General features: G+C 44.5%; 1 protein-coding gene across 4 annotated transcripts in view; it reads right to left on the bottom strand.

Moving 5' to 3' along the window:
* Positions 1–16,168, bottom strand: part of Cnnm1 (cyclin and CBS domain divalent metal cation transport mediator 1) — a 69,275-nt gene that overhangs the window by 2,417 nt on the left and 50,690 nt on the right. For 2 of the 4 annotated variants that reach the window (XM_004625536.2, XM_004625535.2), the window contains 3 exons: positions 11,017–11,180; positions 2,268–2,451; positions 1,961–2,110 (listed from right to left, as the gene is read on the bottom strand). In XM_004625536.2, coding sequence (XP_004625593.2) covers positions 1,961–2,110; positions 2,268–2,451; positions 11,017–11,180 — 498 coding nt within the window. The remainder of the gene's footprint in view (positions 1–1,960; positions 2,111–2,267; positions 2,452–11,016; positions 11,181–16,168) is intronic. The other 2 variants (XM_023709085.1, XM_012513464.2) reach the window with 1 other exon arrangement.

Below are 16,168 nucleotides of genomic sequence, written 5' to 3'. Positions count from 1 at the left end.
TGATGTCCCCAGCAGGCAAAGAGCCAAGATGGGGTGGGTGTGATGAGAGGGCTCCCCAGGACAGTGATGGCTCTGTGAGTCAGCAAGAGGGATTTTAGGGCCACAAAAGGAACAATGAGGCAAAAGAAGAAAAGCAGGAATCCAATAGTGATAGGTTCTGGCCTTTGTATAAATTGCTGAATCATCATAGTCATCTAATAGGGCTGATGCCCTTTAAACAAAAGCCCATAGGGGCCAGGGAGATAGCTCAGTAGAATAAGCGCTTGCCTGGCAAGCGCAGGGACCTGAGTTCAATCCCTGGTACCGCAAAAAAAAAGACCATCTTCCCAAGACCACCTCTCCCTTCTTTTCCAACTCAGACCAGGGTGCAGTTTCCTTTCATACTTCCTGCCGCCTCAGGGAAGACCCCAATCAGTTTCTTAGGTATATCTAAACATTCCCCTCGAAATCCACCCCTGGCAAAATGCCACAAAAGCCTCAGCCTCCGTGTCCTCAAAGATAATAAAGCCCCTTTCTCTTTTTCCTTCCGCGTGTTTCTCTGCTGTGCCGGGTGCCTGAAAAAAAACCCCATCAAATAGTACATGCAAATAATTTCTTCTCCTATCCAGCAAGCACTGGTAAGAGGAGAGAGCATTATGTTCTCCACCCCGTATCTTTGCTGGAGAAAAAAGCGCATCTGATGACAGGTGGTGGCAGTTCCTCTAATCTGCTTCTTCTAATTGCACAACGCTTGGAAAGCTGCAGGGCTCTGCAATTGCTGAGTACCTTGCAGGGCTTGGCACCAATCAGGACGTCATGAGGGTTCAGAGAGCCCCAGCATGTCAGAGCTGGGGAGGGGCCCACGTCCTACCACCAACACAGTAAGGACTTAACTAGTGGGGCAGAGTGGTGTGTGGGCAGCCGCACTGCACCGGGCGAGCTGGGCCTGCTTCCAGTGCAGATTTGAACACGAGCAGAACATCTCACTTTTCCAGGGCTCATGGGTTCTTGTGCAGCTCATGAGCGGGGTAGAATCCAAACACTACTCCACCTCAATCCTGAGGGGTTTTGTTACATTTCCTAGCTACCTGGCTTCACTACTAAATTTGGTATGTGACGGAGAAAGAGAGCACCAGTCCTAAATTTAGGTCCTGGACTGATGACTATGTATGGCTCAGATTTTCTAGGTTAGCTGCATATTCAAACATGTTGTATCATTAAAAACTGTATGAGTCTTTTCAGGTCGTTACTCTGGACCTGATAGGTCTCTTACTCTGGTTTGGGATAGGTAGGGGAACCACTGGTTTGGAGCACAGGTGGAGCAGGTGCTGCCAGCTTAGGGAGGCCTACTTCAGTGAGGTAAACGCAGAGTTCAGGACCACTGGGAGCTTGGAGTAGCCCAGCTGTTAAAGCAGATGTGCTCAGTGTCTTTATGGGAGGGGGTGATAAGATCTAAGCCCTCGGTGTAAGTCCTACATGCTACCTTTGCCCTGTGGATCCCTAAGCAAGGGAAGAGCTCGGCCAGTAAGCGTGATGGCTGACATCAGTTTCCTAACCTGTAAGGTAGGTCTAATGACAATTACCTGATACTTACCGAGCATATCACCAAACACTATGGTGTATGTTATCTCATTTGTATCCAAAGCTACTTTATGAGACAGCTGCTGCAATTCATATCTTTTAAGAAAACAGAATCTTAAGTAACTTGCCTAAAATTGCACAGTTCAGGAGTCGGTCTGAATCAAGGCAGAGTTATCCCTCCTAATACTGCACCATGCAGCTTTCCTGGGGGCATGAATTAGACAGGGCCTGATGTACAGAGCTGCTCTGAACCTCTCAGGGCTCTTCCCCTGGCTGCGTGAAGAGCTGCAAAGACTGACACAAGGGCTGGGGTCCCAGGGCTCCCTTTACCAGCCTGCCGTGGTCGACTCTAGTATGCAAAGGTGGTAACCATCCCTTGGTGCTCTATGCCCCTCCTGACCTGCTGGTGTGGGAACAGCTGCAGGGGACAGGGAGAGCTGCTGTGTCTTATGCTCCTCGAAGTTAGTCATTTCTTCCTGGGTGAAGGCTATCTCCTCCATTCTCAGATATACCACTTCGCCCGGGCTTCTCAGACCATCTGAACGGCTGCCTGGAGGTAGGACAGTATGTGTGTCACCTCTCTGCCTCGGAGGAGGAGACTTAGGGCTCTGTGAGGCACCAGGTAGCAGCCCTGCGCAGGGATGGGGGAGGAGGGCAGGGCCAGCCCCATGCCGTGCAGCCCCTCCCACCCACCCTCCCTGACTCACATGGCAGGCTGGTCCTGTTGCTCAGTAGCATGAGGGCAGCATCATCCTTGGGAGTTTGGGGTGTGCCCCGGGTCGTGGGGGCCTTGGTGGAGTCTCCATCAGTGAAGGCCTCCATGTCGGGGGACTGGGGCGAGCTGTCCATGTGGCAGGCGGTAAGTGCATTCTGGTACTGCTGTCGGGTAATCTGGAAGGGAGTGCACAGAAACTCAGCAGAGCTGGGTGGACCCCTCTCTGGATGAGCTGACAAGCAGCTCCCCTGCGCTGCTTTGGAACCCTGGACTCTGAGGCCTGAGACCTGTGAGCGAGGGTCTTCCCAAGCTACACCAGCCCAGCAGCTGAGTAACAACGAGGGATCCTTTGCTTGCTGGCCACAGCTACCACTGTTCCAGGCTTCATGTGTGCCTGGAAGAACCTGTCCCAGTCCATTTTGTGCTGCTGTAACAAAATAAACCTACTTTGTAAAGGTAGGAGTTTTATTTGGCTCAAGAGTCTGGTGGCTAAAAAAGTCCAAACAGTGCTGAGGGCCCCTGGCTATGTCACAACATGACAGAAAAACAGAAAGGGCAATGGTCAGGTGCAGAAAGGGCCAGTACACAGGTGGTCTTGCTTTATAAAATTATCTGCTCTCATAAGAACTAATCCAGTCCTGGATTAACTACATGAATCCCTTCCAAGGGAGATGACTTCATAACCTAATCACCTTCCACTAGTCCCACCTCTTAAAGGCCTACCACCTCTCAAAAATTTGCACCAGCGACTTATTTCCCACACACGAACCTCTGGGAGACCAACTCAAACCATATCCAGCACACAGATTATATAAAATGGTCCTATATTAGGGCTTCTCAATTCTAAGCATCAGAATTACCTGAAGAGCTGGTCCAAACTTCCAAAATGCTCTAATTTACTAGATGTAGGGTAAAAGCAGAATTCGTGTTTCTAGCAAGTTCCACGTAATGCTGCTGCTGCTGCTGTGTTAATTATACTTTGAGACCCACTGATTGAGACCTAGTCAAATTCAGACCCAGGACCCACTTAGCTCTTTGATCTTTTTCTCTAAAGGATTTTAAAGGACAAATCGAAGTGCCAGCAACTGGTTTTGATATTTTTTAGGACAAAACTGTGTAATCTATGGTACATATCATGGAACCATGGGCCTCAATTTAGCATCTGTCCAAAATCTCTAACAGACTGAATGATCCTGTAAAGAACATCTGATTTTTGCAGTGCCCCTGGGTTGGGAAGTATGAAATCAGGTTCCTAACTTTCCCCTAAAGATGGAGAAATTTAGCCATAACAATAATGGAGAAGGAAACTTCTTAAACATCACATGGAAAGGCTAAGAAAACAGTAGCTTTTATAGTAGTTGTGTTCTTTAAAGTAGTTTTAGATTTATCTTCTAGTTTAACCAAAGCAGGCCAAATAATCCTTCATCTAGAAAATGTGGCAAGAAACACAGTTCCTGCTCAAAACCAACGTGCAAGTTCTGGTTTTGCCATTTTCAAGCTGGGTGATCCTGCCCAAATTAACATCTCTGAGGTTGTAAAAGAGGCTTATGTGATAATGAGGGTGAATTTGTTATACAACAGTTAGTGATGATTGGTTTATGCCCACAGACAGACTTCATAATTTGACTTTACAATGGCCATCCATCTAAAAGACAGGGGTTCAATTTACTACATTAACTCTAAGTTGTCTATGGTATGTCCCGAGGTGGCACTGGGAGGCCATGTCCCTTCTGTTCCCAAAGCCAGTGTAATTGGTGGAAGTGTGACTGACTGTTTTGTGAAGGCAGGAGTGGGTCTTGGGAAAGCAAATCCTTAGCCAAGAAAATACAGTAAAAGAAGGAGAAGAAAGAAGATGCCAAGTAGGAGCAATGGACAAAGAAGGGAGGAAAAGAGACAGTGAATGAGTGCAGACAAGAGGAGGAAAAGAGAAAGGAGAGAATGTTTTGGTTTGACTTTGACATGGATCTGCTGGCATAGGACTCATACTGGTTGGCAGACTGGCTGTGCCTCTTTGCCCGGAAGTCTCTCAGGAGGATGTTCATAAGATGCTGTTTTGATGTATTTATTTTTGGAAAAATTTTACCCACATTGTGTCTGCAGTGAACTATACCACTCTCTCCTTTCTTAGGACACAGTGTTAGGCATGTCCACTATTATTGCCTGGATCCAGGGACCCAGGAATGCAAACCCATCCTTTAAGCATTGTTAAGGAGCAAAGAAAGCACCGTTAGTAAGTAATTACTTCTGGTAGCCATACTGAACAAATCGAATGCCACCTTCTAGGGGACTGAGTGCCCCATCATTGCAGCCATTCAAACAGATGTTAAATCACTACTTGTCAGTCATACTAAAGATAAGACTGAGACAGCAGCAGCTAGGCTTGACCATTAGGGAGGGAAGCACACTAGTATGTGTGCGGGAACAGGTTGAGGGAGGGTCTGCGCTGTCTACGTGTGGGCATATGATAGGAAAGGCGCCACCTGTGGTTACTTTCCTCATGTCTCACAGCCTCGCTTCCACATTGTTCTCTTTTAATTTTTTTTAAAACCATGAACTACTGCCATGCCAATGTTGCCACCTTAAAATAAACTGTGGATAAAGTACCACGCAGGGAAATGATCTCTGCTCCGCTCTTCTGAGCTGTATTTCTAGGTTCATGCGTCATTTCCTGTCTGTTCTCTTCCCTTGTTCAGCAGCTATGACAATTTAAAAAAAATAAAACAAACATACATTTCAGGAAAATGTGGAGGGCCAGGGATATAGCTCAGCGGCATAAGCACCTGTCAGGCAAGTGCAAAGTCCTGAGCTTGATTCCCAGTACCAAAAAAAAAAAAAAAATGTAGAAACTAAACAACAAAATTCAATGTGTTATTATGCCATTAATATATGTAAGATCTTTAAATGGATCCTGTGTTCTGGAAATTCAGTTAGTAGTCATTTTTTTATTCAATCTAAAACCAATTTCCAGATATAAATATTCTATAAAATATTTTACATGTGAGAAAACTGAAGTATAGAGCATTTTATAATTTATATATAAATGGTTTATCAATTATAAAGCTAATAAGAAAAATTAATCTCAATTTGAGCCTAAGTTCATAAATTCCATCCTACTTTTGGTTACTTATATTTTTAATACCTGTTAAGTGAAATAAAATCTAGTCATCATAACTCATTGGAGAAAAATTATTATTCAAGAGAAAAAGTTCTGGAACAATGATAGCCTACAAAAACCTATTTCACTAACCAAACACATAGTTATAGAACTAAGTGAACATGTTTAAGAGTTAAATGGAAAAATGGAACCATCATGTAACAACACAAAAAAGGAAAATGAGATCATTTATTAGCTAAAAATAGGGAACTAATTTTCTTTTTTAATTTTAGTGCCTGTTCATAATACAGATGTTTAGCTTGGTAAAATGATGCATGCATATCAATTAACACCTCTTGATCTGTTCTATCCCACTGCCTCACTCTTCCTTTCTTCCTCTTCACTCAGACAACCCTTCCCATGGCCAGTATCTAATTCCCATTTCCCTGATGTGAGAACTCATTTTTATCTAGCATGGTATTGTCAAATAGAAATAGAATGCGAGCCACGTAAGCAATTTCCTATGTTTTAGTAGTCTCATTCAAAAAAGGAAACAGGTGAAATAATTTTAGTAAGACATTTTATCTAACTCAACATAGCCGAAATAATTCCACAGCAACATGCGATCTATAAAATTATTGGGGAATCTTACATTCTTTTTTATATTAAGGCTTTGACATCCATGATGCACTTTGTATTTGTAGCATGTCTGGGTGGGCCCCACTTTTCTACTGTATTATAAGGCAGTGAAGGTCCAGCAGGCCTAGCTTTGGGGACCTTTGGAAACCCAAATGTCCCTACTGCTCCCCTCCCAGAGCTGTGGCTACGGCCTAGACGCTCTTTCACCCTCCCTTGACCACACCGTCTCTATTTGCCCTTCACATTTGTTCATCCCCCACATGGCATCGCCTAAGTCCTCCCTGATTCTTTCCCAATTTTTAAACACTTACACACTGTCCAACCAATGTAGTGCTTTACAAACACCATATAATTTTGTAATCAATTAACTAATACCTAGCATTGTTCACTGTTACTTAACTTGTTTTCTTTCTCTAACCAGGACTTCATCCACTTTAAAATGCAGATGATTTTATATAGATAGATGGACTGATTAGTTGAAGGAATCAAACTGCTTTTCAAAAACAAAACAAAACAAAACATGTTTTTATTTTCTTTTCATTGTTATAGAGAAAACCATTTCTTAGCAATAGCTTGAGTTCCAACACCCCTCGGCCCCACCTTGCTATTGAACCCAGGGCCTTCACACTGAGCTACACCCTTAGTCTTTAATTTTGAGACAGGATCTTGCTAGGTTGCAGTTTAGGGATTCTGCCACAAGATGGTGATGGGTATCTTGGTCAAGATCATACAATCCAGATTGTAAAATATCTGCCAAGTATTCTTAGTTTAATAATGATATGTACAGTACACATTTTAAAAAACCAGAGATTTTTTAATACCTTCACAATTAGCTAACTACTTTGTTTGGAGAAGGTGCTAAAGCTCAGACTTGGGCTCCCAGGCTTCTTAACTACTAAAGAAAGCAGGGTTTACTTATACCTTTCTCATGCAATCATCAGATGCGCTTTCCTATCTCACTTTGTAACATATCTTGCAAATAGATTACTCCTGAGCTTTTTAATGCGCCTGGAGGTTCAGTTTGCTGGACACGAATAGCCCTTGAGAAACCAGCAGTGGGGATCAGGCTTCTGAAAACACTTCTCCATGTAGTCTTCTCTTAATCACCCTCAAAATTCTCCTGGGGCTACAAAGGGCATAGGGAAGGTAGGTGAGGGAGACAGGTAGCACAACAGCCTAAACAATGGACCTGACAAGTCTATTGAATCAGGAGGAGGTAACTTTCAGCTTTAATATGTGGTTTAGTTTTAGGGGAAAATTAAGCTAAAATAAACATTTTGATTAAAATAGGAGCTTCAAGAACCCATGAGACAGCTCAGCAGACTAAGAACCTGCTTTGGTAAGTGCAGGGACCAGGTTGTGATGCCCAGTGCTGTGTGTCACACCAGCCCCATCCCGGGGCATGCTGAGCCAGGGACCCATTCTGGGCATGATGGTGCACACCTGTAATCCCAGCGCTGGGGAGGCTGAAAACAGGAGGATCACTAGAGCCTGAATTGCGTAGTGAGACCTTGTACCAAATACATACAAATGAAAGAAACAAAAAGAAAGAGCTTCAACTCATCAAGTTCCTCTGGGCAAGACTGACTACCCATTATAATAAAAGAGTTTAGGGACTGAAACCACAGGTTTAAAGATGGTTTTGAATAATGCTTTAATTGGTTAGTCTTCTCAGTATCAAAACCCCTGGGTGAAAAAAAATGTCTGTGCTGTGTACTGTTTGGTGGCTGTGTGAGGTCCTTCAGCCTGAGAGAAGTACAGACACCTGCTCCTTGGAATGGACCTGGGATTTGGGGGTCCCCAGACTGCACTGTCTTGGATCAGGGAAGAGACGGCCCTTCTCTACGCCTTGTCATTTGTACACTGTTCCTTTTCTCTGTGCCTTTGGAATGGAGCTATGAAATGCTCTGTAAGTGTTAGGAAAATTCTTACAAATTTCCTGCTAAGTATTTGTCTTACCACATTTCTCTTGGAGGAGCTGCCAAATCCTTCTTACAAAGGTACTCGCCAGTCTACACAAGCCTAGTAATGCTTTGAAAAACTCTGGGCTCATAAAACCTGGCTCCCAAGGAATTTTGTTCCTTTTTCTCTGCATAGCAGCAAGTCAAGTCTTCACATTGATTTTCTGAACTTAGCAGTGGTTTGTGGTCTGAATGTGTGCCCTCCGAATCTCTATGTTGAAACCTCATCCCCGGTGTGAGGGTATCTAGAGGTGGAGCTTTTGGGAGGTTGGAACCTCATGGGTGGAAGAATGTGTGCTTTTATAAGAAGAGGACACACTTCTTTTCTCTCCTGTCCTCCATATGAGGGTACAAAGAAAAGGACATCTGCAGACCACGAACCAGGCTGTCACCAGATGCTGAATCTGCCAGTACCCTGATCTTGGATTTTCCATCCTCTAGACTAAAAAAAAAAAAAAAAAAGTTGTTGTTTCACCATCCAGCCTATGGTAACTTGTCACAACAGGCAAAATGAAAAGACCTGACAAATGAACTTAACAAAAATTCCCAATGCACTTGAAACAGAATTCAAATTCCGTACTCTGGCCTGAAGCCCCCACATGGTACTCTCTGATGCTCCCTTCCCAGCTCACAGCAGTCCCGGGCTTTGCTCATATGGGTTGGCACTCAGATCCTTGACCTACCATGCCCTTCCCCATCTCTGTTTCTTTCTAGAATATTCACCCCACCTCCCTTTATATGTTTCAACAAAAGTGTCTTTCTCAGGATGCTGTAATCGCCATTTTAAGGGCAGTCTCTTGGCCTCCTCTATCCAATCCCTATTTATACCATCGACCTGTTTGTCCCCACGCTCTTACACCACTTGGACAGATCTAGAGTCTTTGTGTTCACTTGCTGTTGGTCATCTTTTTCCTCTTGTCTTCACTCTGGTATCTTATCAGTGGAATCACACACTCATATCATGGCTTCCCACCCAGCCCCAACCATGGGCAGTGCTGCAAACTGCTAAGGTTTGCCACGGAAGAGTTTCTCTTCGCCCGTATTTTTCTTCACCTCTCCTTCCGAGGAAGGTCAGCAGCATGAGCAGCGGAAGGACTAGTAGGCTGAACGCCACAGGGAGAAGAGTCGGAGGCTGTGTTAATCTCTCTGCTATATTAGACTTGTCAAATGTCCAGTCACACACCCGTGAGTAAGGCTTGGTTAGTTCTCTGGTAACTTCGCCCCGCCTCTGCTTTCCTATAACTCTCTCCAAAGCCCAGGGATTTCACGGCTTGAGCTCTAGAGGCAGGCAAGAGTTGTCTGAAGCTTGACTCCATCACTTACTAGTCACATGATCTTACACGATAGGAAGGAGGAAGGAGAGTAGTACCTACTTCACAGGCTGGCAGGAGAGTACATGGACAATGCAGACAAAGGACTCAGTGTTTACACAGGGTACGCCTACACAGTAGTTATTATCCTAACCTATCCTCCAGGTTGTGACTCTCCTGCTAGTAATTTTCCATGGTTTACTCTTTTCACAGCTACTTCTATTCATGGCTACTTTTATCAGTGGATATCAGTTTTATTTATTTATTTTTTAAGAACTTAGGACAGGGTGTTCAGGTTGTACAGGGTCTCACTACATAGATTGGATTCGTAGTGATTCTCCTGTTTTTAGCCTCTCAAGCGCTGGGATTACAGGCGTGCACCACCATGCCCAGTCTCAATCACTATCTTGGCAAGCCCTGGGGGTGGGGCTGGCATAGCAGGCTGGGGATTGAACCCCGGCCACTGTGCTCTGCCAAAGCAGGCACTGTAGTCCGCTAAGCCAGCTGCCTGGCCTTTGGACATCAGTTTTAGCTCAAGATGTTTGCACAGTTCTGGGACAGAGAAAGCCAGCCAGCTTCATGCCCAAATCATCAGGGGACATGCTCTGGACAAGAAAGAAGGGTCTTCTCCTACCTATGTGGTCTCACTATGTCTCTCATCACCTGGCCTGCAACTAGAACAGCAGTTACCAAGTACACTCAGGGGTACTTCACTGGGCTGGGATACGTGAACTCTAGCCAAGATTTCAGGCCCAAGTTTGGTTAGGGTTTGTTCGGTGCTAGGAAATAAAACAAAATAACAGTGCAGTGAGAGAAAAGCCATTTAAAAGGCTTCTTTGCAATGCCAATGCCAACAAAGGTGTGAAAGTTTCTTTCAACCTCAAGGTAAAGGGCAAGCCTTTGCAGAGTGGTTCTCTTAATAGCTTGGTGAGACAGCTCAGTGGACTAAAGTGCCTGCTTACACAGAGCACAGTGACGGGGGTTCGATCCCCAGTCCCACATCCTGCACCAGCCCTGCCCCCAGGGCGCACTGAGACTGCCTTTGAGACAGGGTGTGGTGGCACATGTAATCCCAGGGCTTGGGAGGCTGAAAACAGGAGGATCACTACAAGTCTGATCTGTGTAGTGAGACCCTACAGACCCTATACTAAATAGATTAAAAAAAAAAAACCCCAAAACTTAATAGCTTAATGGCCTGACATTAAGGGAGTGTTAAGATTTTCTACACAAGATTTTCAGTTAGCACCAGGGCCTGCTTGTGCTTTAGAATATAAATGTTAAGGTACAAAATTATACTATTAGGTATATAATACTATTATAAAATCACAGATGGCTTCTTCTGCATCCTTGGTTTATTACTCACCTGCAACTTGGTCTTGAAAAAAATTAATAAACTCAACCTATGCCAATACCTTTCCCAACGGTAGGGGATCCAAAGGAAATAATTCTGCCAGAGATTCATCACAACAAGCTGATCTCCCTATTGCCTTCTGTCTCAGTTTCTCACATGAAGAACAGAGGTCAGGGGTTCTCGACAGTGATGACTACTGAATAATAATAAAGTTTCATGACAAAACAGGGCCTTTTTAAAGCCAAGGAACAATTACCACCCCACAGTACACTGGAACACGGGGGAATGTGATGTATAACAAGACTAGGGATGGGGTCTCCTTGTCCAGGTTCCCCAGCTTACTGCCTGCTGGAGAGAGGAGGGGGCTGCACTCCCAGGGGAATTACCTTCACAAACTGCACATCGCTGAGGATGTGGACTGAGTAGTCAGGTGTGTAGAGGTTGTTGCTGCTGCTGTACAGCTGCGTGTTGCTCCCACCAAAGTCACTGCGCTCTCTATTCGGAGACTCTGATCGATTCAACCCGCTGCAGCGAGAAGGGGATCGGTTTACTGCAGATGGTGAGGAAGAGGAGAGAGAAGACAAGAAGGAGCAGAAAAGACAAGGAGTGGGGAGGGAACACAGGGAGTGGAAGGAGGGAGAAAGAAAAAGGTGCTGTTTACTGAGGTCCAACAGGACTATCAGGAGACTGTAGCACTGGGTTGTGCAGAGCGGCCCTCACCTTCCCATCAGAGCCAGCAAAGAGCCCCATGTTTTGTGGGGGTTGATTCCCTTGAGGCACAGGTATCCCTCCCTGTGCCTCTCCCAGCCAGGGGCTTGGGTGTTTGTTCCTCCCCAGGCAGCAGCAGAGGAGGCCCATTATTTTTACTGGTTCTTATTTTAAAATTTGGTTCAAGAGGAGCTCAAATGCATGGGTACAGTCCTGAGTGGGGTTTGACCAGAATATAAAACCCTTTGCTAAGCTGACATAGTCTACCTGTGACAAGCCCTGTTTTAGAAAGGCCACAGCCTTAGGTTTGCCCTGAAAAATCATCTGTCACAGCATAGACAATCAATCTTCACCAGGGTGATCTGCCTTAGTGGGATTAACTCAGGCCTGCCCAAATACCGGCAGAACTAGGGACAAGAGCACGAACAAAAGGTCCACAAGCTGTATGGATACAGTACTTGGAAACTGTTAAGTCACATTCATAAACTGTTAACGTATGCCCTATTCTTGTCATTCACAAAGGTGTACAGCAATCTGAAAGACCAGCTTGACTCCTTGGAGTTCTGTGCTAGCAAAGGGCCCTGCCCCAAGGCTTTGGAATCTGCTATCTCCAAGAATGGTTTGCGTGAGCATCTCAGGATCCTGCATACGTGAAATGTGATCTAAGAAGACCAGGAGAGTCAGGTGGGCACATACCCTTGGTCTGGTGAATCCTTGACCCACCCGGGGGTGGGACCGAGAAAGGCCAAGGTGGGGCCCCTGAAAGTGTGGCTTAGGGTAGTACTAGCCCTTGGATAGGTCTAAGTGGGGGGCTGCAATAATCCATAGGCTGTGCCAAAGTCCTCGATGTCTGGTCAGCTTTTTACATTGTAAGGAAGTTTTGGGGGGAAGTTCAAATGAGACTAGATTATTTGGTTTCAAAATGGACTTTGAGTTACTGTCCCTTAGATCAACAGAAGACAGGTGCTGCAAGTGACTCCAGCATTACCTCCACCCTGAGACAGCACTGGGCAGAGGCCACAAAGCCAGCAAAACCATTCCACACTTCTTCCAACAAACAAACAAACAAACAAACAAACAAACAAACAAACAAGGGAACAAGAAGCCTCCCATAACAGAGATTAGTTCAGGGACTCAAAAGAAGGAACGAATTTTTCAAAGATTCTGTTCCTTGCTTTTGGGTGGTAGAACCTTGGGAATTTAACTTTGTCTCTTCAGCTAATGCTGCCATCAATCAATATTTGATTAGCACCTATTTTATTGAGTCATAGAGGCAGGCAATCCCTTAAGCTGCCAAGCTGTTACTGTCCAGCAAACCATGTAACAAGAAGATTAAAATAACAATAGGTTGAGTTATTTTCTCATTAGAATCACAATAATCACTGCCTTGTTTTAAGTATAGAATTAGGGATTCAAATTCTATCTGGTCCTTCTCAGTAAATGTCACTCATTTATTTGCTGTTACTTAATCCAGTGACCTGCAGTCACCTTTGCCTCTGGCCATTCCCACAGCCCCACGTGGAGTGCCACCTCTAGCACAATACTCCCATCCTTTGTGTCTCTCTCCCATCAGATCCAGGCACCTTTGCCTAACAGCCTGCTTTCCCCATTTACGATCTTATAAAGCAGGCCACCTAATATGTGGGGGCACATTCCACGACCCTCACTTGAAACCCCTGACAGCACCCAATCTAAGTATTCTGTTTTCCCCTATATGTAAACAGTGTAATAAAACAAAATACAGTAAAATATTATGGATCTGGTTACAGTAGGACACACTGCCAGCAATCCTTCTTCACTACTTCCCCTTATCTTGAACACACAACCCATCATTTTTTTTTTTTTTTTTGGTGGAACCGGGGATTGAACTCAGATCCTTGCGTTTGCCAGTCAAGCGCTTATCCTACTGAGCCATCTCCCCGGCCCCCCATCATTTTTATTATTATTACTATTTTATGTATTTAGTACAGGGTCTCACTATGCAGCTTGGATTCACAGGGATACTTCTGTTTTCAGCCTCCTCAGCGCTGGGATTATAGGCGTGCACTGTAAGGCCTAGTCTCTGTGGCTGGCTCGGTGTGCCCGGGGGGCAGGGCTGGAGCTGCATGTGGTGCCTTGGTCTCTGCACTTGCCTAAGCAGGTACTTGGTCTGCTGAGGTATCTTGCCAGCCTTGCCCCCATCATTCTGAAGCAGTTCTGGGAGTCTTTTTTGTGTGTATGTAGTTGCACTGTTGTGCATGTTCTAACATCCTGAATTGATTCGAAATGTTTGCCTGATGGTCTTTTGGACTTTGAGGAGAAACCTGAGGTTGCATGATGTCAGGTCCAGTAAACAAGGTAGATGAGAACATACTATAGTGTTTTTATTTGACAGAAACTGGGGCCGGGGAGATGGCTCAGTGGAATAAGCACTTCCCTGGCAAGTGCAGGGCCTGAGTTCAATACCCGGTTCCACCAAAAAAAAAATTATTTGACAGAAACTGATGTAAACAGTTGACCAATGAGGCATGATAAAATATGAATTTTTTTTTTTTGGTGGAACCAGGGATTGAACTCAGACCCTTGCGCTTACCAGGGGAGTGCTTATTCTACTGATCCATCTCCCCAGCTCCAAAATATGAATAGTTAAATTAAAACTTTTATTACAATAAAAGACATATCACCATCAAATCCTCAAGACACTTTCCCTTGCTTCTAACAGACTTACCCTATTATTCTTTTTCTTTCTTCCTTTTTTTTTTTGTGAACAGGGGATTGAACTCAGGCCCTTGTACTTGCCAGGGAAGTGCTTATTCTACTAAGCCATTTTCCTGGCCTTTCTTTCTTTCTTTCTTTCTTTCTTTCTTTCTTTCTTTCTTTCTCTTTTTTTTTTTCTTTTTTCTTTTTCTTTTTGTTTGTTTGTTTGAGACAAAGTCTCACTATGTAGTGCAGGCTGGGCTTGAACTTAAGAGTAATCCTCCTGCCTCAGCCTCCTGGGTGCTGGAACTACAGGCATGCACCATGACACCTGGCTTTTTTCCCATTGCTTTTGATAGCTGTTTTTTTTTTTTTTTTTACAGAAATATGTTTTAAAAGGTTTAAATATTTATATTTTTTTCAATTAACTCTTACATGTCCATGATAAAGTGGGTTTTTGTTTTGTTTTGTTTTGTTTTGTACTGGGAATCAAACTAACGACCTTGAGTTTGCCAGGCAAGTGTTGTGTCACTGAGCTATCTCCCTGGCCCTATGATACAGTTCAACCTATAATTTTGATACAATGAAAGATTAATAATACTTACCTTTGTTAACTAATAGCAACTATAACCATACATTAAAATAAAAGTTATTTAAAACTTATGAATTGTCTATTTTTGGAATTTTATATTCAATATTTACAGACCATAGTTAATTACGGGCAACTAGAAAGTGAAAACGTAGATAAAAGAGGATCATTATACTCGGCGTTAGCCTAAGCTGCCAGGATAACATCCTTGACCACTGACTAGCCTTATGGTATACCAGCATAAACACTTCTTATTATGGCTCTGAAACTCCCATGATCTGGGCCCTGCTTTCCTGCCTGATCTTTTCTGGGGCCTCTTCCCTTCCCTCTAGCCCTCTGGACTCCTTGGGCATCTCCACCATGCAAGTTCTCCTTCACCCCACCACACTCCCAAGTAGACACCATCTCCCTATTCCCCTGCTGCTGCCAAAGCTGCTTGCTTCTCCGTCCCTGCCTCTCACTGGAAATATAGCCTCTTCTGAAGGCCTTGCCTTGCTACCCCAAGAAGATTCCATTTTTCTCTATCACTACCCCTATTCATTCCTTCAAAGAACTTTTCCAAAGTATTAACTACATGTTTGTACTTGCTTGTTAGGTTTGCTCAACTCTAAGATCCATGATGGCAGAGATCTTGTCTTTTTAAAGGAGATATCATTAATGTGTACAGAGTGTCTAGCACAGTGCCTGGCTTGGAGTAGATATTCAGTACAAATATACAGCGAACAACTTTGTACCTAAGGTTCTCTCTACGGGGTTATTTAAAATCTGAATGTTGTTCAAGAAAAGGTTTTAGAACTCTCAGATTGTACTGGAGTCAGAAAGCCAATTTCTCTAAACCCAGTGGTGGGAGAAGGACAACAGAAATGGAGGTGGGTAGCATTAAATCTCGCACACTCAGAACCCAAGGAGCCTCAGGCCATGGCCAGCACCATGAGGGAGGCCTATAGTGAGTGCCAGGATTCTGTCTGTCTGCTTAATAAGAGTATGTGAAGGGGGCTCGGTGGCTGGGTGTTATCCTGGAGCCTGATGTCCAGGGTGTCCACAGGTGATGGAGGGCTGGTGCCAGAGAGGAAGCAGTCAAGCATCAAGGTAATTAGAAGTAGTAACAGGGTTGGGCAGATAAGGGTATATTTCCATCTTTGTCCTGCTCCCTTGAAAACAGACTGATAAACTCTGGTGTGTCCAGTCCTTTAGTGGCTGTCCTGAGAGATGACTGGCTGAGACAGTGAGTGTTTTGTTCTCCTGGCCCATTCTGGAGTCGCTAGGCAGGTAGATTTCCAGGAAAGCAGCCTCTGTGGAGTGAGAGTAGTCTGGAAAACTGGACCTTGCTTCAGGGGGTCTTAGCTTCAACTCCGTTTGGACACAACTAAGGGGTGAGGATGGGAGCAGGATCTGTGGCTTCAGTCACCTTAAGAAAGCATCATCCCACCTTGAGAGTTCCCTGCCTTGCCTGGCTGGACAAGGGCTGCACCTACCCCGCTCCTGCTGTTCCACATCTTCATCCCTTTTGTCGCAGTTCAAGATATATTCAGGGAAGATGAGAGGGAACCAGATTCTTCCCATCC

This window comes from Octodon degus, unplaced genomic scaffold, assembly GCF_000260255.1.
Source record: "Octodon degus isolate 3935 unplaced genomic scaffold, OctDeg1.0 scaffold00010, whole genome shotgun sequence".
Taxonomy (NCBI): Eukaryota; Metazoa; Chordata; class Mammalia; order Rodentia; family Octodontidae; genus Octodon; species Octodon degus.
The sequence above is the reverse complement of the archived record's forward strand: the minus strand, read 5'-3'. Positions and strand labels throughout refer to the sequence as shown.